Here is a 26,047-nt window from a genome sequence, read left to right on the forward strand (position 1 = left end):
GCAAATGTAGGAAATAAAGAAACCAAAGATAAAGTACTGAATAAATACTTGTAAATATTAAATGGATATTGATTACAGCAGTCCTGGCCGGGCATACATAGTCAGATGGTATCGGTTGTACTTCAGATAATCCAGAACACTCTTCCTTAGAGCAGAATAAGCTGCACTTTTCTGAAACACCTCGCTGAGACTCATCGACTGATCGGACTCTGCTTTATCGTCCACTATCTTCTGAAGAGCCTCTTGAATCGACACTGAACCATTCTCACCCTGTGGAGACACAGAAGTCTTATTTTGCAATGTAATATGAAAATCTTATTTTATTTAGTTGAACCTGTGTAGTTTTTTATTGCATTTTTAATTTTATTATTATTTTTTTATTTGGGTATTGATTTGTTTTTTTGGTATTTATTTGTGTATTTTTTTTTGTTATTTGTGCATTTTTACTTGTGCTTTTTTTTTTTTTCTTTACTTGTTTTATTTTTATTATATTTATTTCCACATACAGCATCCAACTTTTGGTTTAATGGGCAACCTGTCTAGGGTTTTTTTTTTTTTTTCAATTAAATTTTTATTTCATTTATTTTTATATACAATATATAAAATGGTTTACTTGGCAAACTTGGACAAACATATTTGTTGCATCTGACATCTAATTTTTATTTTATTTTATTTTATTTTGTTTTATTTTATTTTATTTTATTTTATTTTATTTTATTTTATTTTATTTTATTTTATTTTATTATTCCTCTTAATGTGCATTTTAGAAAAAGTTTGTGTAGTTTTGTACTGTTTAAATTAGTTTTATTAATATTACATTTTATTTCATTTTTGATGTGCATTTTAGAATAATATGTGTAGTATTTTATTTTATTTTATTTATTTTGTGATTTATAATGAATGTGCATTTTGCTGAAAGTAGGGTTTTGTTGCATTTTAACATTTTATTTAATTTCCACATTTAACTTTAAGACACAAGATGTTTACTTGCCTAACTTGGACAAACATTTGTTGCATCTGACATCTGATTTTTATTTAATTTAATTTAATTTAATTTTGTTTAAATTTGTTTAAATTTAATTTAAATTATTTTAATTTAATTTGATGTGCATTTTAGACAAACCATTTTATTTTATTTTATTTTACACTTGATGTGCGTTTTAGACAAACCATTATAGAGGCAAGATGTTTACTTGCCATTCTTGGACAAACATTTGTTGCATCTGACATCTGATTTTTATTTTATTTTATTTTATTTTATATATATATATTTATATATATATATATATATATATTTTTTTTTTTTTTTACTTTTATTTTATTTTACACTTGATGTGCATTTTAGACAAACCATTTTATTTATTTTAGTTTAAATTACACTTGATGTGCATTTTAGACAAACCATTTTAGAGGCAAGATGTTTACTTGCCTAACTTAGACAAACATTTGTTGCATCTGACATCTGATTTTTATTTTATTTTATTTTTTACAAGTTTTACAAGTTTGTGTAGTTTTGTACTGTTTAATTTAATTTTATTAATATTACATTTTATTTTATTTTATTTATTTTAAAGCAAACTTTGTAGAGTTTTTTTTTTTATTACATTTTTATTTTATTTATTTTCGCATACAATATATAAAATGGTTTATTTGCCAAACTTGGACAAACACATTTGTTGCATCTAAATTTCTGATCATTTTATTGAATTTTACACTTGATGTGCATTATTTTATTTTATTTTATTTTATATTATTTTATTTTAGCTGGTGGTATTTCTGCCCTACCAGAGCTAATACAAGGGTCAAATTATTTCATAATTGCATTAAAGTGTTTATCTAACATTAAAAGATGTTCTGGTACGACTTTTTACAGAACAAATGCTTCTAACAGAGATGTAGATGTAAAGGAAACAGACCTCTAGTTTGGCTGAGTCCATGATTTGCCGTACTTCCTGTTCAAAGTCTGCGAAGCGGTCGTGATAAAGAGCCAAACACCAATTCTCTCTAAAATAACTGGAAAAAGTGGAAATTAAAAAGTTAATTTGGATTTAAAGATACAGTTCACTCAAAAATCTAAATTATCTCATTATTCTATTATGTCTGTTATTTGATAGACATGCAATTTCCTATGGTGTTTTTTTTTTGTCTTTTTAGAGTTTGACAGACTCTGTCACTATGAACTGTGATGGTTTGCGTGAAGATTCATCAGAATTGTTCCTTTTGCGTTCTATGGAAAACAACAGCATACAGGTGTGGAACGACATAAGCGTGAGCACATGCACACACACTCCACTTAGCATGTTCATCTAATATGCTCCATACAGCAGCATGGTCGATCAATTACGTTCACAGGTCTTCTCTGTAATGACATTGAGCACCGGCCACATTCAGAGTCATGACAAAAGGCCAGTGAAGAATCCCATTTTAATAAGTGTGATCAGCGCTGCTGGGTGGCTTAACTATTGTCTCGTGGCGCTGTGGAAAACAGATTGCACACCTGCATAAACAGATTAGTAATGCAGGACAATGGCTCTGATGGTGGCGGGTCAGTGGTGTTAAAATTTTGGAGCAGAGGTCACACCGTCGGAAATATGAAGTGTGACCAGATGAAGACAGATATGATTAAGGTTTGGAGTGGCATAAATAATCCTGTGCATAAAATTAGTTCAGTTTGGTGTTTAGGTATTGAACTTATCAGTCATATTTAGTCTTTGAGTTAAAATCTGTACCTTGTAATTTAGAATCAGGCCTGATTTTAGTCTTGATTTAGTCGTGTGTAAATGCATTGGCATTGGTCACAGAAAAATGAATGTCTGATTTTAAGATTGATATAACAAGGTTGAACCTGTACATGTCATGGATCAAACCCTCGTCGTAGCGCGAGCAGAGATGGTTTAGCAGCAGGTGGTGTTTCCTGTAGAGACACAGGAGGTTGGAGACGGGAAGTGTGTTCTTAGAGAGGCACGTGATGCTCTCCACCACATCGTGCGGGCTGAGATGCAGATGAAAGTAGTTCCCTGTTTCAGTACGGCCTGTCACGATGTCACGACCCTGCAGGATGCAAATAATAAAGATGCACTTTGTAAACTCTTAATGCAGCTGTTGGTTAAAGTAATCTAGGACTGTTTTGCAATAGGATGTTTTTGAGCATACTGTTTGAGTCGCTGTTTTGTCCCTGTTGGCAGTGGGTTTTTTGACATAGAGGTAATCGTAGCCACCTGGTAATCTTCCCCCTGTGAATGTTAGAATTATTATGAATTATTCCTCGTAACTCTTGTTTTTACAAACACACAATTAATAGTATTTTCACCCGAACACCACAAATATGATTATAAAGCTGTTTATCTGATATCAGACGTTGTGTTTCTGTGTAACAGATGGTCCATTCTGCTATAATCACTTAGCCCGTGATTAGATTATGCAAATGAACTGTCAATAGTTTGGTGTCAGTCAGAATTAGATGAGGGGGAAAAACTGGGTGACGCAACACATATAAAACGTTTTAAACTCCTGCACTGCTATAAAATGGGAGAAAAGTGTTAAAATCCTAATAAAAGGATCATTGGATCTTCAAATAAACTCACAAAGAGCACTTGATTGATTCCTGCAAGAGCGAATGAACTAGGGACAATTTAGGCAATAAAAAGGGATTTTTACATGTTCTGAAGGATATTTAACACCTGTAAAAGTTTTCTTTTTGATGTTAAAGTGTTGTGATTGGTTGCAAGGCATTGCAATGCCATTGCTACAATGATTGGAGTGGATTTTCTAGAGTGTTATAAAGTGTTCACATTGCTAGGAGGTTGCTAGGGTGTTCTAGGCAGTTGCTATGGTGTTTTGAGTGAATTTTCTAGAGTATTTTCATTGTTAGGGGGTTGCTAGGGTGTAGTAGGTAATTGCTAAGGTGTTTTGAGTGGATTTTCCAGAGTGTTCTTGTTGCTAGGGGGTTGCCATGGTATTTTAGGCAGTTGCTAAAGTGTTCTGAGTAGAATTTCTATAGATTTCTCTTTGCTAGGGGGTTGCTTTGAGTGTTCTAGGTAGTTGCTAAGGTGTTTTGTGTGGATTTCCTATAGTGTTCTTGTTGCTAGGGGGTTGCTAAGGTGTTCTAGGCAGTTGCTAAAGTGTTCTGAGTAGATTTTGTAGATTGTTGTTGTTGCTAGGGGGTTGCTTAGGTGTTCTAGGCAGTGGCTAAGGTGTTTTGAGTAGATTTTATAGAGTGTTCTCATTGCTAGGGTGTTTTAGACGGTTACTAAAGTGTTTTGAGTGGATTTTCTAGAATGTTCTGGTTGCTAGGGGGTTGCTAGGGTGTTCTAGGCAGTTGCTATGGTGTTTTGAGTGGATTTTCTAGGGTGTTCTCATTGCTTGGGTGTTCTAAGCAGTTGCTAAGGTGTTTGAGTGGATTCTGAGTGTTCTTGAGTGTTCACATTGCTAGGAAGTTGTTAGGATGTTTTACTGTAGGTGGTTGCTAAGGTGTTTTGAGTTAATATTCTAGAGTGTTCTTTTTGCTGGGGGTTTGCTAGGGTGTTCTAAGTAGTTGCTAAGGTGTTTTGCGTGGATTTTCTAGGGTGTTTTTATTGCTGGGGGTTTCTCAAGTGTTCTAGAAACTGTTCTTAGTGGGATTTCTAGAGTGTTGTTGTTGCTAGGATGTTTTAGATAGTTGCTAAGGTGTTTTGAGTGGATTCTAGAGCATTCTTCCAGAGTGTTCTGGTTGCTAAGGGGTTGCTAGGGTATTGTTGCTAGAGCCCACATTGAAGTCTCTGTGATGTTTTGTATTCTAGCTACTGATTCAGAAATTCAGGAGGAGAAATAGTGACCTTGGATCTTGGCCTGATTATACACTGGAATGAGGTGGTTGTGGTCAGACGGTGGGCCGGCGGGACGCTCCAGGGTCGGGTCACATAAGGGCAGGACAACAGATGCCAAACTCTGCCCCACCTCCTTAGAATTAAAGCAGGAGTCGCTCCACTGGTCGGCATGGTAACGGCGGGAGTATTTGGTCAAAGGGCCTGCAGCGTATATGGAGGGGTCGTTGGTGTGGAAGGTGGAATCTATGACCAAACGGCCATCGAACACCAAACAGGCATCATTGATGGCCTTGAAGGCGTCACAGTCTACGGTTTTACGAAAGAAGCTGAAGAACACCTGTGAAAATCGAATGCAAGTTAGTGACCTTCTGAGTTTAAAAATAAACAAACATGCAAGATTTTGAGTGTTTTCCAAAATTCAGATGGGCTAAACCTCCCACAACCATTGAACAAAAAGTTTTGTGTAAAAGAACTTCTATTAAGAAGAGTGAGAATGTCCTTGATCTTTAAAAAAAAAAAATCATTCTGTAATTTTCAGAACTCAAAATGCCCATTTTAGGAAAAAAAATATATTTTAAAGGAACTGCAGCAAGATGAAGGAACAGTTTAATAAAACTATATTAAAATATATACACTATCATTCTAAAATTTGAGGTCAGTAAGAATTTTTTTTTAAAGAAATTAATACTTTTATTTTACAAGGATGAATTAAATTGATCAAAAGTAACAGTGAAAACATTCAGAATATTTTAAAAGATTTATAATTTAAATAAATGCTGTTCTTTTGAACTTTATATTCATGAGAGAATCCTGAAAAAAAAAAAGTTTCCACAAAAATATGAAGCAGCACAACTGTTTTTAACATTGAGAATCAGAAATGTTCTAATGTAATAATGATATGATGATTTCTGAAGGAGTATGATGCTGAAAATTCAGCTCTGATCACAGGAATAAATTACATTTTAAAACATGTTCAAATAGAAAACAGCTATTTTAAATCGTAAAAATATTTAATAATAATTTTACAGTTTTTACTGTATTTTTGCTCAAATGAATAAAGCGTTAGTGAGCATAAAAGTCTTTTTACAGACCTCAAACTCTTAAACGGAAATGTGTTTTTTGGCACAAATGACATAAAATAATTCATAAAAAATGCATAATATAAGTTTGTTTATGGACGTTTAAGAATGTTTTCTGCTCCGCTGCAGGCAGTTTCACTCACCGCACACTCCAGTCGTAGAGTTTGAGCGTCAGCGGTGAAGGACACTGATGTGACGGGATCTGCGTGTTGTCCATCATTGATTTGAGTCAGCAGGCAATCGTGATGGACGTGGACTTCTTCCTTTTCTAGAGCCTGTTTCACTGCATGCTCCACTGATTCGTTGTGGAAACAGGAAGTTATGTTGTCTTCGGGAGGATGGACTACATGAATCCGGCGGCCGCTGACGCCGAGACGCATAAGCGTCTCCACGCAGGTAAACACGTTTATGGTGTTTCCATATAGCACAGCATCACCTGCCAACCAGTGAAACATTATTTTGTGTTTGGTATGTATTTTACACACTTCACATTCATGAGAGTGGCCTCATTTAAAATGGACAACATATTGTGAAAAACACTGGAATTTATTACGAATGAGAATTCATCAAGTTACATTCCCTTCAATAAAAAGCTGGTTTACTTAACTGTAAAATAAACTTAAGGCCATTTAGCCTCCACAAGGGGGAAGGGAAGCAATTTATTATGGCCGTTTGGAGAGATAATATCAGTGGCTGTGAAACAGAGAAGGGTCACTTAGCAACCCAGAGAAGGTCCTATTAGGTTCGATGAGGGGAGAGAAAGAAATAAGGAAAAGAGAAGATGAAGGAAGTGATGTCCTTTCACTGCTGCACCCAAACAGTGTCAGAAACCCTCTTAGACCATCAGTGCTGGATTGATTTAATTGAGATCTTTTGTGAAGGAAGGTCTTTGATGTTAACATTAGAGTCCTCAAGGATGAAAACTAATCAGACACAGAATGACACACGGTGAATATATAAGGCACACATGCGTGATCCTGTATAATGACAGATGATTGGTTTGAAAAATCATTGCATAGATGAATAATTCTTTTGCCATGTTTATACTTAAGCGTAACAGAAAGAACACTGTGGGATAAATGCACACAAAATAATATAGAATGTGGATCAATAATGCAATCAAAATTTTGAAAGTACTCAGAATGTAAAAACTTCACATTACAAAATGTAGAAACTCTAGAAACTCTATTTTAGAATAATTTAAATGACCATTGGTACATTATTAATCTAATTAATTTGATTTGAATTATTAATTACATTATTTGCATTCCAGTTCCAAGGTCCAGTTATCGCTATTTACAAACTTAACTATGGCTTTTGTCTCAATAAACTCCTAATTTGCTGCTTATTAATAGTTAGTAAGGTAGTTGTTAAGTTCAGGTATTGGGTAGGATTAGGGATGTAGAATAGGTGTGTTATAAGTACTAATAAACAGCCAATATGTTAATAATAGGCATGCTAATAAGTAACTAGTTAATAGTGAGAATTGTTCCCTATACTAAAGTGTTACCATTATTTTAATATCATTTCATTATTGGTTATTATTTTTGGTTATTAACAAACTACCGTAATACACACTAACGTTCAAAAGTGTATGTTTTCGATAACAAAACGCACACACACACACACAAAAAATTTATTCTTTTGATGCAAAGCTGAATTTTACTCCAGTCTTCAATGTCACATTATTCTTCAGAAATCATTCTACTATGTGACCATGGACCACAAAACTTGTCATAAGAGTCAATTAAAAAAAAAAAAATGTATACATCATCTGAAAGCTGAATAAATAAGCTTCCACTGATGTATGGTTTGTTAGGATAGGACAATATTTGGACAGGATAAAACTATTTGAAAATCTGAAATCTGAGGGTGCAAAAAAATCAAATCAAACTTTTACAGCGTGAGGCTTTTTGGATTTTCACATTAGATACGTTGTCCCGCAGAGGATTAAATGAGGATTTTGACATTTGTCCATTTCTTTAAATTTACAATATTTATTTAAAGGTCTATAATGTAATAAAGGTTTTGGTGAGACCCGTTGAATTTAGTGTTATACGTGTTTGCAGGGATTAAAGTTTATTAAACTGTTCATTGAGAATATTTTTTGGTGTTTTGTATTTTGCATAGTTTCAGAAGTTTTTGTTTTTCTCCTTTGTCTCTTCTTTGGTTGATTTTGTTATTTTTTGATGTGTTGTTATTATTAAAATATTGTGTATGGTCATGTGACCTTTGATCCCCTGGAGGTATAAATAGTGGCACATTAGTGTTGTTTAATTTGTCTGATGAAGAGCCTGTGTGCTCAAAACGTCACACGCTATGTGAAAGTTTTTAAATAATTTTTTTTTTTGATACTTTTGGAGCCTTGGTGTTGCCGACTTTACATTTGAATTGTTCCAAATGAAGTTCTTAGCAATGCACATTACTAATCAAAAATTAAGTTTTGATATATTTACAGTAGAAAATTTACAAAATATCTTCATGGAACATGGTCTTTACTTAATATCCTAATGATTTTTGGCATAAAAGAAAAATCAATCATTTTGACCTATACAATGAATTGTTGGTTACTGCTACAAATATACCCGTGCTACTTATGACTGATTTTGTGGTCCAGGGTCACATATACTGATTTGCTGCTCAAGAAACATTCCTTAGTATTATTATTTTTGAAATCAGTTAAAAAAAAATTATTACCATTTTTGATTCTTTGATGAATAGAAACTTAAAATAAAAATCTTTTGTAGCATCGTAAATGTCTTTACTGTCATTTTAGATGAATTTAAAGTGTTCCTTGCTGAATAAAAGCATTCATTTCATTGGTATTAACTGACGTGTGGTCACAGGTGTGTATAAACTGGCTTTGAATGTGACTCATCCAATCATATTTGAGAGCCAGAACTGTCGGTTTTATAAATGTGGCTTTGTCTTCTATACATCTCATGCATTCAATGCCAGTTTATGTTAAATAGCGTTCATTTCCATATCATCTGTCTTTCCCCACGCAGGGCTGAATAGTTAGAAAAGGCCTCGCTCAAAGCCCTGTCCATGGTGCTGAAGCACAGCCAGCGGCGCACAACACTCAACCTCTGAGCGCTCGGATGTTTTCAACCACAACAGGACTTCTGCCAGAACTATTATCAGGTAATTTGTGTTGACAACTTATTCGAAGCCAGACCGAGAGATGCCTCTCTGGTTGACCCAAATACAAATTCTCATGCCACTAAATTGATATCTTTCATATGCAGACGGTATAATTAGCATTCACTGATAATTGCGCTACTTCCCGGATTATTAAAGGAGGCTGTAATTAGTAAATATAATAGGCTTAATCAGACAGATAGCGGTGGCTCATCTCTGCCCGTGCAGATTAATTCTTCGCTCACCCTGCTAATATTAATATTCCCCTGTAAATGGATGGAAGGAGATGAGATTTCACTCACGCTAATTAGCTACTTGTTATGCTCTGACAGTTGGACGCGGCTTTAGAATAACAGTGGCTTGGTAAATGAGATTATGTGGGAGAGAGGGGTGCCGTAGACTAATAAAATCTTTGTAAATTTGCAGTAAACGCACCTGTCAGTTGCACAAAGTTGTCCATGAGCCACTGATGGACATGTGAGCAGTCGTGCTGGTCATTGAGGGTGAAGAGGTTGGACGGGACGGGTTGTCTGTGTCGGTGTCTGGGCTGATGTGGGTTCATGCTGTTGGATTTTTGGGTTGTGGCTTCAGTACTGGTGATACTGGGCATCTGAAGTGTAGTAAAAAAGTAAAAATTACGTTAATTTGAAAAAAAAAATCTCCCTCTCTCTATGAATAATATATAACATGTACTGTAATTTTAGATACATTTCTCAACAAAACTGTTTAATATGATTTCAGTATTAATTAACTTTTATATTTTGTCATCACAAATTGCAGATACTTTGTAAAATATAGTAAATATATTTTTGTGTGCACTCTCCCTCTTTCTCTATATATATATACTCTAAGTATACTAAAAGGTTAAATCAGTTTTGTTTTTATATTTTACACTTTTATTTAAATTTTAGTTTTTGTCATTTTTGTTTTCATTTTTAATATACTTGTTAAAAAAGTTGATATATTTTAAATACATTTTATATCAGTTTTAATTTATTTTAGTACATTAAAAAAGGCAGAAATAAAAAGTTTTTTTTTTTTTACAATTGTTTAAAATGTTTACATTTTAGTTTCAGCTATGATATCCCCTGATATACACACCACAATTTGTAATGAATATGAAAATAGAAAGCTAAAAAAAACAGCATTTATTTTTATTAAAAAAAATATGTATATAAATTCAAAATTTGTATCAATTTTTAATATATATTTTTAAAATATCTACATAATTTAAATTAATTTTTGTATTAGTTGTAGTGTATTTTAGCATGCTAAAAATGACAGAAATAAAGTTTTTTTTATAATTGTTTAACATGTAAAAATTTGAGTTTATGATAGCCCCAATATACACACCACACATTTTTTAAATTATTTTTTAATGAATATGAAAATAGAAAGTTCAAAAGAACAGCAATTATTTTTATTAAATAAATAAAAAAAAAAAAAAAAAATATATATATATATATATATATATATATATTATAAATTGATACAAATTTTGAATTTATGTACATATTTTTTTAAATAAAAATAAATGCTATTCATTTTTTATTTTTAATACATAATTTTTTTTTTCAGGATGCTTTGATGAATAGAAAGTTCAAAAGAACTTAAATGTATTCACATTTATTTACATATAAACAATTAATTTATTATGTTTCTACATACACAGTATTTGCATTATCCTATGATTAAATGTATTGTCAGACTCTGCCAAATCCACACAAGCTGAATTCTCATGTACTAATTATTGTGCTCTGCATGAAAACCAAATTAGCATTGCATTAATTTGCAAACACTGATCTGCATTGGCACAGAATACATGTCTCGTAATTCACGGTGACATCTCAGTTCAGTGAATTGTGTTGATGTTGTGTTTGTGTGTCTCTGACCTGATACTGCAGGCCGGTGCAGAGGATCAGATAGTCATACTGCACTTTACCATTCTCCATCAACTCCACGTGTTTGGCCTCACGATCGATGGCCTTCATCTTACCCGTCACCACGCTGATCCAGGAGCGCAAAGACAGCCGGGCTTGATCCTGATCGCTGTAGCAGTGGCTGTGGAGGAACAGATCCTGCATCAGTGTTACATCGCTATGAAAAGAGCAGCCAGAAGGACATCGGGTTCTTTTAGTGTAAGCGTATTTAGATTCTTGATGCTCAAGGTTAACTGAGTCATTCACTGATTTACACTATAATTGAGATGCTCAGAATCAAGGTTTCATGTAGAAGATCTTCCTCTAGAGCTCTGATACAGTGTGTCATATCAGACGTTTACATCTGTGGATTGGATTAGATGTGCCAGTCATGTAGAAGAACTAACAGACGTGATAAAACTGACATTATTGCTTTTCATCACAAACACCAGGAAGTGATGCTTTCGGTGAAGCCGCACTAGTACTGCCGCTCTCAAAACATTGAAATAATAGGTAAGAGGGCAGAATCTCTTGAGAAATCAAAGCAGTTTTAAAGGAAACAAGCAATCAATAATCTTGATTTATTCATTCCATTCAATTATAATTGTTCATCTGCGAAAAACAAAACGTTCTGAGGAGCTTTTGTTTCTCTTGCTTTATAATGAAAAAAATTAAGAATGTACTACACTGGAAAAAAATGATTTTCTTACTCATTATTATTATTTTTTTTAGTTTTCCAGTTTAAAGTATAAACTCAATACATTTTTTTTTCAGAAAACAATACTTAATATCTTATCAAAATTCAGTGAGTTCATGTTTAAAACTTCTGTTAGTTTTAAGTATAAACTCAATTCATTTAGATTTTTTATTCCCATAAACCAAGATTTAAGAGACTTAAAAACAAGACTTTGTCCTTAAAACGAAAAAAGAAAAAGAAAAAAAGGAAAAAATCTGTCCATTTTAAATCTTGTTTTCTGGGAAAATAAGGCAAGGTTGCTTCTCAAGTAAATGTACCATGATTTAAGACTTTTTAGATATTTTTCATGGAAAACCAGAAAAAAAATAGTTAAAAAAAATAAGTTTGAAATATTCATCAATATAATAGAAAATTATAATAATGGAAATATAATAATTAATAATAAGTTAGAAAATTATGTTTGTCCTGTATTAAAGCAGTCCAAAATGTTAACTCTCCAATCTCATTTAGAGTTATATTTTTCAAGCTTTTAGCATTTTGATCAATCAACAACATCAGACCTAGATCACAATGAATTTGACAGAAAGCTCCAAAGTAGGCAAAGATCATCGGTGAGTGTCGGCATAATGCTTTGCCGTTTTGACTCGAAAATATCAGAGCTTTGACAGCTTTTATGGCACTTTTATGTTTTTTTTGGAGACTGACATCTACTTGAACAGCACAGTGCACTTCTGCTGTCTATAAACTTTTCTCTTAAGAAATGATTAGTAATGTTTATAATGAATTGACTTTTTGGATCGCAGCATTAAAATATAAGTCGAGCCTTTGAGTTTGAACTCTCTTTTGAGCCCAGGATGCTTCAATGCTTTAGCACTTCACATCTGTGTGATAGAATGGAAATAATGCGGTCTTTCCCTCTTTCATGGAGTGGAAATATGCTGCATGAAGTCTGAATGCCTCTCGTTTGTAATGCATCTCTCACCTTGTAGCCAGAAATCTCATGTTGTCATCAGAGCAGCGATCTGGAAAACCGTGAGTGGAGATGAGAGTGAGATTGTTGAATCTGAGATGAGGACTGGCGGGAAAGAGAAATGTGGACGAGTCAGTGTCAAATAATGTCGTTGACCCCTTTTTTATCAGGTTTATGCATCTTGACATCATACGAAGAAACGCTGGCGTTCATACTGTTGATCGAACATGTCTCCGAATCGATTTCAGGTACAGAAAAGCTGAAGAAGACTCTGTGTAGGACAGATCTTGTGCATTTTGGATAATGAGGCTATTTTTGTCCAATTTTTTGTTCCTTTTTTCAGTGCAGAAATGAATACCACTGAATGAAGAGAGGACAGTAACGACACCCGAACAAAAGCACGCGGGGTGTGTGAGGTTATTCTGCAAACACTCGACGGACAGATGCTGAAATCCCTTAATTTCCAGCGCAGCGCTGGCCTGCATTAAAGCGCTTTCTTCTCCAACCATCACAGTAAAAGCCTTTCCTTTTGTTTTGTCTTTTTTTCCCTCTTGTTTTGTTTCCTGTGTGTAGTGGTCTCCCCCCAACGCCCTCCCCCCGTCCCCTCAGGAGTGTAAAAAGGTCTCTTGTCATGTAAATGACCTGTTTTGTATGTGCTAGAAAGACATGATCTCTATCTGTGGCGGGAGAGGAAATCAGGCTAGCGTGCGGTGAAAGAGGAGCGCTCGTGAGCGCGTGAGGCCTGCGGACCGTCATGATTGATCAGACGGAGGACGGTGGACACACAGCCGCAGCTCTGCGTTCTAGCGCTCTAAGCGATGCAGACAGACAGAGCTGCGACTGTCATCTTTAGGTATCTGTCTTTTATTTGAGCTGGGCTTTTTTTCATTTAACTCCCTCCTGCACATTTGTTTTGCACAAATGGTCACATGCGAAAGTATAAGAGAGACTGCTAATTTTTAATAATCACTTGAACAGTCAAATTATTTTTAGTAAAATTAATTAAATATTTTTCTTTTTTAAAATATTATATATAATATATAAATATAGTAATATAATAATATATATTTAATTATAATAACCCTGTTAACAAAATTTGAGAAATATCTAAATACATTAAAAGTAAATTTAAACATGAATTTACGTATTTTTTCCATAAACAATAATTAATTAAATGTAATGTTCATTTAATGTTGATTGCTAAAATAACATTAAAATTACCTTTTGATTTAATTTTAGCAATAAATGTTAATTAAATTGTTATTTAATTCATGTTTATTGCTAAAATAACAATAAAATAGCATTTAAAAATGTGTACATTTAAAATATGTAACATTTGGGACATGCCTAAATACACTAAATAAATAAAATTAAATACAAAAATAAATAGATTTGTGCAATTTAATTTTTAGCGGTAAACATTAATTAAATTGTTTATTAATGCTTATTGCTAAAATAACATTTAAATAAAATTTAAAAATAAATTAAATTAAAAACAAATAGATTTGTGAGATTTTATTTTAGCAATAAATTGTTCAAATGATATTTATTGCTAAAATAACATTAAAATAGCATTTAAAAACATGTATACAAAATTGGGGACATGCATACTAAAATAAATAAATCAAATGAATTATGTTTAATTAATTATTAATTATTGTTTAATTAATGTGTATACGTTTGCTAAAACAACATTAAAACAAATAATAGAATATTTAATAAACAAATATTTTAAAATATTAAAAAAAATAGGAGTAGGAGTTAGCTAGTTTGGGTGCACATGTTGTAGTTATTGATAATCTTGATTAAAAAATAACATTTGTTTGAAAATGTATCATTTTTGTTACATTTGGATATATTTTTTTAATCTTGAAAAATGCAGTACAAACTATTATTAAGCAAATGTGATTTTTTTGATTATTGACTACATGGCAGTAGTTATTTTTGTTGTTGCTTCAGTAAGAATTCATAGAATTCATTATAAATCTTTTATATAAGAAAAAAAATCTGGAATCTGTGTCAATGTGAAATGTTAATCGTGTGTGTGTGTTTTGTCTCCGCAGGCTGTTCTTGACCACCAGCTCACAGCGTTCTGGCCTTATCAGCAGCTGACAGGCCTCTATTGTGGCCAGTGTCTGACTGCTAAGTTTAGGGGCCAAGCAGGGGCCAAGCATCTTTATCGGCCCTCTATGGTCCTGCATTTCACCCCATCCTCAGGGGTGATAAAGGACAAGAGAGCAAGCGTGAGGGGGGCCAATGGTTTTGGCTTGACAGATAAGCGCTGTCGGCCATGGCCTCCACCTTCTCCATTAGTCAGGCGGCCTCTACAGGGGCTGACCGGCCATAAGTTTAGTGGACACTAACTGCCTCATTAGTCAAGTCATTAGCGACAGCAAACACCAATTGCGGCCTAGAGAACAGTGGCAGGGCTAATTAAAGGGCCAGCGCGTGACCTCCGCACACTGCCAGCTCTAGACAGCTGCGTGCCCGCGGTGCCTGCCAAAGCAGCAGGAGTTAACACACACGCACACACACACAACCGCAGAGCGACCCCTGGTTGCCAGGCAGTTATCAGCTTTCAGGAAACAAGAACGGCCTTAAATCGCGCCTTTGTTTGGTCAAACGCTTTGCGAGAAGATGCATCCAAACCTCTAAAATCCTCTCGAGAATTTACTTTCTGAAAAGTGAAATCCTTCAGAGATTAAAGACCTAAAGTGTGTGGACGTTGTCTCATAAAAACAGGGTTTCCCAACTTTTTTATGCACATTATTTAGGAAAGAAATGAATACTTTTACTCAGCAAGGATGCATTAAATTGATCAAAAGTGACAGTAAAAACATTTATAATGTTACAAAAAAAAATCTGTTTCAAATAAATGCTTTTCTTTTGAACCTTTTATTCATTAGGGATTCTGGAAAAACAATATATCAGGGTTTAAAAAAAAATATATATATATGAAACAGCATAACTTCTCAGCATTGATAATATTAAGAAATGTTACTTGAGTGGCAAATCAACATATTAGAATGATTTCTAAAGAATCATGTGACACTGAAGACTGGAGTAATGATGCTGAAAATTCAGCTTTGCATCACAGAAATAAATTACATTTTACAATATATTCAAACAGAAAACAGTTATTTTAAATAGTAAAAATATTTTAAATTTTTACGGATTTTGCTGTACTTCGGATCAAAATGATGTACTTCCTGTTCAAAAAGCTATACAAATGTGTGAAATTGTACTAATGTTTCACAATATTTTTAATTTTACTGTATTTTTGCTCAAAGAAATGCAGCCTTGCTGAGCATAAGAGACGATTTTCAAAAATCTTACTAATCACAAACCTAATGGAACATTTGTTTGTAAATGTGACCTTGGACCACAAAACCAGTAATAAATCAGTTTTTGTTTATTTTTAAATTTGAGATTTATTCATCAAAGCTGAATAAGTAAGCTTTCCATTGATGTATTGTTTGTTAGGAGAGAATATTTGGCTGAGATACAGCTATTTGAAAATCTGGAATCTGAGGGTTCAAAAAAATCGCCTTTAAAGTTGTCCAAATGAAGTTCTTAGCAGTGCACACTACTAATCAAAAATTAAGTTTTGATATATTTATGGTAGAAAATTTACAAAATATCTTCATGGAATATGATCTTTACTTGATTTTTGGCATTTTTTGGCAATAATTTTGACCCATACAATGTATTTTTGGCTATTGATACAAATATGCCCACGCTACTTAAGACTGGTTTTGTGGCCCAGGGTCACAAATGAGATCTAGATTTTAAATATTCTTGGTTCAATATCATCTGGAGTTTCTACAATATATATATATATATATATATTTAAATGTGGCCCTCTTTTCTTGAAATCTTTCCAAGTACCGTTTGGAACAAATGCCTGGTTGGGAATCACTGCTTAAAAATATTTTAACAGACTATCAGATTTTTTATTTGAAGAATCTGTTTTTTAAATGGCTTTAAAACACAAAGGGATCTCAGAAGGATCCAAAATGCAGGTATTAATTGGTGTGTGCTGGGCTGAGTGTTATTATAAAAAGCCGTAAGCTCAGATTTCATGCAATCATTGTTTCGCTCAGATCCCTGAGGGTCACTCTCACTAATTATAATCACGCTTGAGATGATGTCCCTCCATCCCACACACAAAAAAAAACCTGTTTCAGACACAAATACCTTGCTGTTTCTTCAAAAAGAAATCATAAATGCTATTTAGAGCTTATTTATCAGCACTGACCGTTTGAATTAAGTAGCGTTTCTAAAAATGGCATGCTTACCAGAATGTCAGCGCTTCGAGAAAAGCTAAACCCGTGTCGGATGCTCCCACTACCACGATTCTGGCATTGACTGTGACCTTCGGCTCCATGGTGAGTTTTCTGTTTGTGTGGTACAGCGCAAAAGGAGCCTGACAGAAAGAAATGAGAAAACACAATCTTTAGTGTCATTTAAAATATAAAAATGCTCACTTGTACAGTTTTTCAGTGGCCAAGGCTGATATGAAGCAGCATAACTGTTTTCAACATTGATAATAAATGTTTCTTGAGCAGGAAATCAGCATATTAGAATGATTTCTGAAGGATCATGTGACAATGAAGACTGGAGTAATGATGCTGAAAATTCAGCTTTGCATCACAGAAATAAAGTACATTTAAAAATACATTTAAATATTTTTAATAAATATATCATTTTTATGGGATTTATTAAAAGTTATGAGTAAATTTTGTACCATGTAACATTATTTTTCAAACAATAGAGTGTGGATTATTAATTTATTAAGCATCAAAATTACAGTTTTATGGAAAAACATTTATTTGTTTCTAAAAGAGATGCTTATCATTTTTGCGGTCACTTAAATCAGCAGCTCAACTGGACTTTATTGTTGAACACTGGCTAATCTCATAAGCCTGCGCTTGTCAATGCTACGAAATGGTTGTGTGTTGTGTTTCAGGTGCGTGTTTGTCCTTTAACCAGAGAGTTAACAGCTAACAGCTAAGCTCAGCTAACAGTAATTGCGGTTTTTACCTAAAAGCACCGTTGATGTCCTACACACGGAAGGGTTCCCCTGCATGACAATAGTTTAATCAGAGCGAGAGCGACAGTATGTTTCACTGAGCACTTATTGGGCTAAAAAGATACCAGCACAGCGAACAGGAAAAAAGCATTTGCATTAGCGAGCACTATAACTCGTCTAGAATATTGAAATGTGCTAATGTTAAAGAGTTCCACTGAGAGAATGGAAACACACTTTTTCAAAAACACACTTTTTCATGTCAATAGGCTCCGCACCTAATATGAAGCATTGAAATGCTCAATTCTTGAAGCAGATTTACCGAGAGGGATGTGTTCGGTCGTCTTTGAATCAATTCAAAGCAAACAGCTGCCGTGTTCTCCTAATCATTCTCTCTCTCTGGTTCTCTAATTGGCCCTTGAGCATGAATAATTTGAAGGATTTGTTCTGTGGTACACCTTATCTGATTTAAGGTGGAAGAATAGAGACGCGGTGGATTCTGGGAAGGGAGAGGCCCAAAACTATGCCATTTGTCATTGTAATATAAGGAAACGTAGCTGATTACACGACCATCAACGACTGGCTCTTCAGATTCATTCATTAAGTGCTGTAATCAATGGCAGGGACTGAAGGAGGTTTAAATTCTGGACATGTGGGGCCACTTGAAGACAGAAATCAGAAAATGCACATCAGGAATCATGTGCACAAATGAATGTCAGAGAAAAGCACAAATAATGATATAAACATTTGTATAGCTTTTTAAACAGTAAGATTTTTATTTATTTTTAAAGAAGTCACTGGATTTATTTGATCCGATGTACAGCAAAACAGTAAAATTTTTAAATATTTTTACTATTTAAAATAGCTGCTTTTTATTTGAATATATTTTAAAATGTAATTTATTTTTGTGATCAAAGCTGAATTTTCAGCATCATTACTCCAGTCTTCAGTGTCACATGATCCTTCATAAATCATTCTGATATGCTCATTTGCTGTTCAAGAAACATTTTTATTGTTATCAATATTTAAAACAGTTAATTTTTTCAGAGTACATTTTTTAAGATTCTTTGATGAATAGAAAGATCCAAAGATCAGCATTTACCTGAAATAAAAAGCTCTTGTAACATTATACACTATACCATTCAAAAGATTGAAGTCAATATATTTTTATTATTTTTTTTGGAGGAGGGGTCGGAGGAGAAATTATAGAAATTCATACTTTCATTTAGCAAGAATGCTTTAAATTGATCAAAAGTGATGATTTATAATGTTACAAAAGATTTTTATTTCACATAAATGCTGTTCTTCTGAACTTTTTATTCATCAATGAAACCTGAAAAAAATTCTACTCTGTTGTTTTCAACATCATAATAATAATGTTTTTTGAGGAGCAAGTCACAATATTAGAATGATTTCTGAGGGATCATGTGACTGGAGTAATGATGCTAAAAATTCAGCTTTGAAATCACAGGAATGAATTACATTTTAAAATATATTAAATAGAAAACAGTTATTTTAAATGGTAAAAGTATTTCAAAATGTTACTGTTTTTGCTGTACTTCGGATCAAATAAATGCAGGCTTGGTGAGCAGAAGAGACTTCTTAAAAAAATATTAAGAATCTTACTGTTCAAAAACCTTTGACTAGAAATGAGTATTGTAAAATGTAATTTATTTTTGTGATGCAAAGCTGAATTTTTAGCATCATTATGCCAGTCTTGTGTGTCACATGATCCTTCAGAAACCATTTTAATATTCTGATTTGCTACTCAATTTTTTTTTTATATAACTTGATAAATATAAAAAAAAAAATGTGTGGAAACCTAATACTTCTTTTTTTCAGATTTTTTTTGAAATATTTAGTTAAAAAAAGACTAGGATTTATTTTAAATAGAAATCTTTTACATTATAAATGCCTTTGCTGTCACTTTTGATTAATTTAATGCATCTTTGCTGATTAAAAATATTTATTTCTTAAAAAAAAAAAAAACCTAATTCTTTTTAATCCCAATTTCTGAATATTGATCTTGCTATCTATTTTAGTTTTTTTTTAAATAAATTAAAGGCTTATATTTAAAAATCTCCTTTTAAATGTTCAGCAATCAAAATTTGAATAATGCTGTTTTGATGCTTCATCATTATTTAAATTCTAAAATATGGTGTCATTATAAAAGTTGTGATTGGTCTTCCTCTCTTGTATCTCTTTAACCCTACAGCTGCTGTGAAGGTTGTAAAAACGTGCGGCGACGAAAGGCAGATTGTGAACGTGTTAAGGAAACCTGTTGTGATTTCTTTAAAATTAAAAAAACTTCTCAGATGTTGTTCATCTGCTCCTGACAGTGATATGACAGTGACGTGATATCAAACGGGAGCTGGCCTTGTCCTCTCTGCTCAGGTAAAGCCAGCGCAGGTGCGTCCGTCTCAAACATTTCTATCAGACATAATGCCCTTCGTAACACAACACTCTATTGACGAAGACTGAACAGGTGCTTTAACTCTGATTAATTCATCTGAACCGGACGGAGGATTAACGCAGTCGTTGCACTCTTATCTGCAGCGCTGCCTGGACACCGCCGTTGCTGCGCTACCAAATGGAGCTTTCTAATGTGGACTGAAGGGTGACAGCTTGTGTTTCTTGCTAATGCACTACACACGCACGCACACACATACACGCATAAAGCTGCATATGACACAGCAGCTCTGTTCCAAAACCTAACAAGCACCTTACTGCCTAACATAGGCAGTTGTTTCAATTGGTTTTGCTCAGACTTTACACTGGATTTGAAGCGGTGATTGAATTAAAAATATCTTAAAAATATCTAAAACTGGCAGCTAAACAAAAACAATAAACATGTATTTACCCACCCATATATATATACACATATATGACAGTATTTTTAAGTAAAATTACATATAATTTTACATAACTTATATTTTGTAAACATTGTCTCTTAAAGAAGTTCCTTATATTTACCAATGTTGCATTTATTTGATCCAAAATCCACTAGTTTTGTGTAATACAATGTGCAATACAATGTATAATAACTTTATTTAAATATATTCTAAAATGTAATTTATTCTAGTGATGAAAGCTGAATTTTCAGCAGTCACTGAATTGAACTGAACTGTTTTAAATAATAAATTCATAGTAAAAACATTTAAATAATGTCATCTGCCACGTTGGATTGATCTTTCATAGCAGTGCATGATGTGATTGGCATCTATTTAAGATGCTACTTTAGCATTTGTGACCCTGGACCACAAAACCAGTCTTAAGTAGCACAGGTATATTTGTAGCAATAGCAACAATACACTGTATGGGTCAAAATAAATGTTGTTTCTTTTATGCCAAAATCATTAGGATATTAAGCAAAGATCATGTTCCATGAAGATATTTTGTAAATTTCCTACCGTAAATATATCAAAACTTACTTTGTGATTAGTAATATGCATTGCTAAAAACTTCATTTGGACAACTTTAAAGGTGATTTTGTCAGTATTTCGATTGTATGTATCTCAGCCAAATATCGTCCTAATGGAAAGCTTATTTATTCAGCTTTCATGTGTTGTATAAATCTCAATTTCAAAAGTTTGACTCTTATGACTGCTTTTGTGGTCCAGGGTCACATTTGACTTTTGGAGGAGCCAATCATGTTGTGAACGCACCTACTTAGGGTTTGTAACCACCTACAAGCTTTTATAGACCTGTGTTTGTAAACTGCCTCAAACGCTCTATTCATGCTCTCCTAAAGCATTTATTGAAGAAAACTGTGAAATCATGTGGACTGAATGCGCTTTCATGACACCTCATGATTAATTTAGCTCATTTAGATTGTATTGATGAAGAAACATTGTGTGAAGTGAAATCCCCCCTCTGGCTATTGGGTGTGTGGTATCTCACTCTGGAGTAAACACGCATACACACGCACGTCTAGAGCAGATGTTGGTTGTTCTGATGATGGCTGGATAAGAACGCTGCTGGTTTACCTGTTAGAAACCAGCGTAAACATTCGCCGCCATCTGCCACCATCCATCCATCTGTTTCTTTACAACTAGACGTTCAATAACCTCAGGCAACAACCGCCCTGTGATCTGCTTCACGTACGGCTAACGATTCTGCTTCTGAGTGCATTACGAGTGGAATAATGCAGACAGCTACGGCGTTAATTATTGATAAACGTCAGTGGGGGAAACAAAGATGTCATGCTGTCCATTGACAGTTTAGGGATGGAGAGTTGCAAGTGTGTCAGAAATAAGGTGTGTGATGGCACATTCATTTACTGCACAGCACCCTCTTGTGGCATGCAATTTCCTACTCGGTGTGATTACTAAAGTTTTAGATTACTATCTAAACAAATCCCTAGCATTGAGTAGTATGCTTCAGTATGCTATGTAACTAGTCCAAAACTGTTTGTATTACAGATTGTATGGAATAGTTTCAACTATTTTTGTGGTTATATATTCAAATAATGCTATGTTTGCTTTCGTTGTGTCAGTATTTGATTGTCATATTGATTTAAATGCAGATTTATATTCAGTTTTAGGAAGCTAGTTTTGATCTGACCTGTTGTTTGGTGATCTGCTGGGACGGTGCGTTGATGCCCAGCTCCTCCAGCGGGTAGATTATCTGTCGTCTCGGGCTCACTGGCACCATGAAGTTCAACACTGCAGTCAAAGAGTGAAGACTGACATTCTGAGAACAAAGAAAAGACAAATGAAGAATTGTTTCTCAATCCCTGAACCAGAAATCAAGACATTTGACTTATTTCTTATTTTGAAATTATTATTATTATTAATTATTTAAATTATTTTTAATAATTTAAATAATTTAAATTGTTGTAAATTACAGTTTGATATACATTTGATAATAATTGTAACAATTTTATTTTACACTACAAGTTACAAATAAACTAATATTTATGTCTTAACTTTTTCACATTTAAACTTAAATCCTAAAGTTTTTATTTTTACAGAATATTGGCGAAATTCTATAAACATCTGTCCACAAAAAATGTTGCAAATTACACTACCAGTCAAAAGTTTAATATTAATTAATAAAATAATCATGGATTTTAATACCATAAGTCTCATATGCTCAATAATATTGCATTTATTTGATTAAAAAAAACAACAGTAAAATCAGTAATATTGTTAAATATTATTACTTTTTTTTTTTTTTTTTTTAAAAAAAAAGGATTTATGTTTAAATGTAATTCATGTGATGGCAAAGTTGAATTTTAAGTGTCTCTTAATAATATTTGGGAAACTACTTTAATAATATTTGTAATAATATCTCAAAGTATACCTATTTTTACATTTTTTTAATATACTATTAACATTTTATATACTATTAGTATATTAAAATTTTATTTTCAGTTTAATTAGTAGCTTTTCATCAACTCACAAATAGGACCCACATGTGTGCATTGCAAAAAATATATTTTTTTACTTGGTATTTTTGTGTTGATTTCCAGGACAAATAATTAAATATTCTTTAATGAAGATACATTTACATATAGTACATAAGATACTAAGAAAAAAAGTATCAAACATTTCATGTTTAAAATACAAACCAATATCTGCCAATGGGGTCAAAAAAAACTAAATTAAATTAAGTAAAAACAAGATTGTTTTATTACCCATTTGGCAGCTGTTCTTGTTTTAAGCAAAAACTCAGAAAATAGGACTAAATATCTGAGATTGTTTTGCTTTTCATGTAATTAAAAAAATTTTTTTTAGATATGTGCACTTGAAAGCAAGACAAAAATATTGAGTAAGAGTCATTTTTGAGATTACTGTGCTCTTTTTTTTACAGGAGAAAAACCGACTTTTGCCCACCTTATGGCTGTAATGAGGTGGATAGAGGAGGTAATAGAGGCAGGACTTGTGTGCCAAGCGCAACACCTCCCTAAAGATATATTTGGTGTGATGCTGGAAGACAGGGTTGAGGAAAAAGTGACACAGTCGACCGTGTTCCTCTCGCTGGTGATGACTGAAGTACATGAACCTCTCAACGTCAAAGTTGGCTCTGACAAACTCAATGTCCTGGGAGCATGAAACGCATTGCGATTGTTTTATGATAAGAAACAGCAATGACACACCAAGACATGGCATTAAAAATGTACCTCTTCATCTTTGATGATTATCAAACCAACCACTCGCCCTTCAACCTGAGCCACAAATGCCTGAAGAGCAGTTCCATTCTGAGAATAAAAGACAATGCTCAGACATCACAAACACTGCTCTGATGAGGGTCTGAGATGGTCTAGTGTGTGTTTGGTGACAGACCTGGTCTTTTCGGGCCTGTAGGAACAGATCCAGATCTTCACTGATGGACTCCTGCTGGCTGAGACTCTCAGTCAAACTCAGGATTGCTGGGATATCGGATGAAACCGCAACTCGCACCTTCAACGTCCTGGTGGGCAAGCAAAATATTAGTTTAAAACAAATCCAAGGTACAGGACTGAATTTTTCCGTTAAAATGAATGAATAAATGTCCTAATGAATGTAAAAAATCAGGGATGCACCGAAACGTATCGGCCGAAATGCTTGCGCGTTTTGTCAGTAAAGCCGGTTCTGTAATCAGCGGTAAATGCCATCAGGTGCGTGATTTCACGTTGAGCCGTATATACTACACACAGCCGTTGTTCACCGACGAGCTGCGCAAATTCACACTGATAATGAACATGGATTTGCGCAGCTTGTCAGTGAACAACGGCTGTGTGTGTGTATCGGCATTTCGGCCGATACGTTTCGGTGCATCCCTATAAAAAATGTTGTTGCAAGATATTATGGAGAAAAATCAGTTAGACTCCTAGAAACAGCCGAGGTCAAATATATTGCAAGACCACTAGATCATCTTTTGAATCTGGTTTTATACTCTCACAAATACTATCAAGGTCAGAATATTGTTCTTTGAGTGTATTGTGGTTTCAATCATGCTTTATTTTACAATTCATCTCCTAGAAAAAGAATGATTGATTTAGAGATTTCTTTATCAGCTCATTTAGATGATTCAGAGCGTGCATATACCTAATCAATCCCCACCGGTGGCACAGGTAGAGTTCCTGCGAGCAGGTGCTGGTGTCACGAGGAGTGACTCTGATGAAGGACTGCAGCAGCGGAAACTCTGGAGTCAGTTTAGGTACAGAGATCACACAGAAATCCCGATCCTGTAAAACATCATAGCAATTTATGTCACATTTATTAGATTTATTATGTTACATGTAAAAACAGGACACAAAATGCAACTGGGTTTGAAGAGTCTGTGCACTTAAGAATGAAAATTCTGTCATCATTTATATATTATACCTTTGATATGGTGGCAGTAAGATTTTTTAAATGAACTCTCTTCTGCTCACCAGAGCTGCATTTATTTGATCAAACATACAGTTAAATATTGCGAAATACATTATTTTACAATGTAAAATAACTCTTTTTTCTGTTTCAATATATTTCAAGATATAATTTATTTCTGTGATGTAAAACTGAATGTTCAATCTTTAGTGTCACATGATCCTTCAGAAATAATTCTATTTATTATTAGTGTTGAAAACAGTTGTGCTGTTTATTTCTGTGGAAACTCATTTTTTCAGGACTTTTTATTTAAAATAGAATAGATTTATGTAAAATAGAAGTCTTTTTGTAACATTATAAATGTTTTTCTGTCAATTTTGATTAATTTAATGCATTTTTTTGGATAAAAGTATCAATTTATTTAAAAAAAAACATCTGAGCGACCCCCAAACTTCTCCTGTCTTAAAGACATTAGACTTTTGTTGAAGAATATCACAATGCTTTTTTTTTTCTTCTAAAGATTTAAAAGATCTAAAACTTAATATTCATAATAGTAACATTTGTCTGTGTCATACACAAAGTCAGACTTTAGACAACTTGAAATTTAGCTTACAAATCATATAGACTACTGTTGGGATTTTTAATGGTACTTTTACTAAGAACAGAAAGCCACAGAGTAATGAGGGTAAATGATCATTTTCATTTTTGGGTGAATTAATACTTTGGGTGATTCCTTTAACAAGCCAGTTCATCTACTTACCAGGAACAGTTTAAACAGGTACGGCAGCAAATCTGCTGATCTTTGAGGAAAGAAGAAGACGACAACAGGAATGAAAGCTTATGAGCATCATCTGTCCTGTAGGAGCATTGAGAATGGGTGCCATGTTGGGCACTAGAAAGAGAGTGTGGTCTAGTTGGTCTCACTGTCACTTTAAGCATTCTACTCATTAATTACATGTTCATGCTCTGTGGGGAGCGACAGGCCTCCATATTCCACAACAGCTGGCCAATAAGGTGGCACACAGACCAGCTCAGCAGGAGCCAAATAACACTCAGACTGATTTTTACAACAGCTCCTCACTGAAAACCACTGGAGCTGGGCCAGACGGTTT

General features: G+C 33.7%; 1 protein-coding gene and 3 long non-coding RNA genes across 4 annotated transcripts in view; 3 read left to right on the forward strand and 1 right to left on the reverse strand.

Moving 5' to 3' along the window:
• Positions 1 to 26,047, reverse strand: part of cfap61 (cilia and flagella associated protein 61) — a 32,412-nt gene continuing 6,365 nt past the window's right edge. The window contains exons 11-26 of the mRNA XM_051092173.1: positions 25,696 to 25,735; positions 24,672 to 24,811; positions 23,928 to 24,054; positions 23,765 to 23,842; positions 23,478 to 23,684; positions 22,204 to 22,332; positions 16,910 to 17,037; positions 12,624 to 12,716; positions 10,918 to 11,086; positions 9,461 to 9,635; positions 6,028 to 6,320; positions 4,815 to 5,142; positions 3,154 to 3,233; positions 2,846 to 3,051; positions 1,917 to 2,013; positions 1 to 270 (exon numbers count right to left, since the gene is read on the reverse strand). Of these exons, the coding sequence (XP_050948130.1) occupies positions 73 to 270; positions 1,917 to 2,013; positions 2,846 to 3,051; positions 3,154 to 3,233; positions 4,815 to 5,142; positions 6,028 to 6,320; positions 9,461 to 9,635; positions 10,918 to 11,086; positions 12,624 to 12,716; positions 16,910 to 17,037; positions 22,204 to 22,332; positions 23,478 to 23,684; positions 23,765 to 23,842; positions 23,928 to 24,054; positions 24,672 to 24,811; positions 25,696 to 25,735 (2,488 nt within the window). The 3' untranslated portion in view covers positions 1 to 72. The remainder of the gene's footprint in view (positions 271 to 1,916; positions 2,014 to 2,845; positions 3,052 to 3,153; positions 3,234 to 4,814; positions 5,143 to 6,027; positions 6,321 to 9,460; positions 9,636 to 10,917; positions 11,087 to 12,623; positions 12,717 to 16,909; positions 17,038 to 22,203; positions 22,333 to 23,477; positions 23,685 to 23,764; positions 23,843 to 23,927; positions 24,055 to 24,671; positions 24,812 to 25,695; positions 25,736 to 26,047) is intronic.
• Positions 232 to 4,951, forward strand: LOC127151829 (uncharacterized). Its single transcript, XR_007824967.1, has 3 exons — positions 232 to 301; positions 2,155 to 2,250; positions 4,779 to 4,951. It is a non-coding gene; the product is annotated as an uncharacterized LOC127151829 (long non-coding RNA).
• Positions 6,190 to 11,015, forward strand: LOC127151830 (uncharacterized). Its single transcript, XR_007824968.1, has 3 exons — positions 6,190 to 6,280; positions 8,893 to 9,028; positions 10,930 to 11,015. It is a non-coding gene; the product is annotated as an uncharacterized LOC127151830 (long non-coding RNA).
• On the forward strand, positions 11,086 to 16,560 carry LOC127151828 (uncharacterized). The gene is made up of 5 exons (XR_007824966.1): positions 11,086 to 11,163; positions 12,782 to 12,859; positions 12,955 to 13,124; positions 13,276 to 13,464; positions 14,675 to 16,560. It is a non-coding gene; the product is annotated as an uncharacterized LOC127151828 (long non-coding RNA).

The sequence above is a fragment of the Labeo rohita genome, chromosome 20, assembly GCF_022985175.1.
Source record: "Labeo rohita strain BAU-BD-2019 chromosome 20, IGBB_LRoh.1.0, whole genome shotgun sequence".
NCBI classification, from domain to species: Eukaryota; Metazoa; Chordata; class Actinopteri; order Cypriniformes; family Cyprinidae; genus Labeo; species Labeo rohita.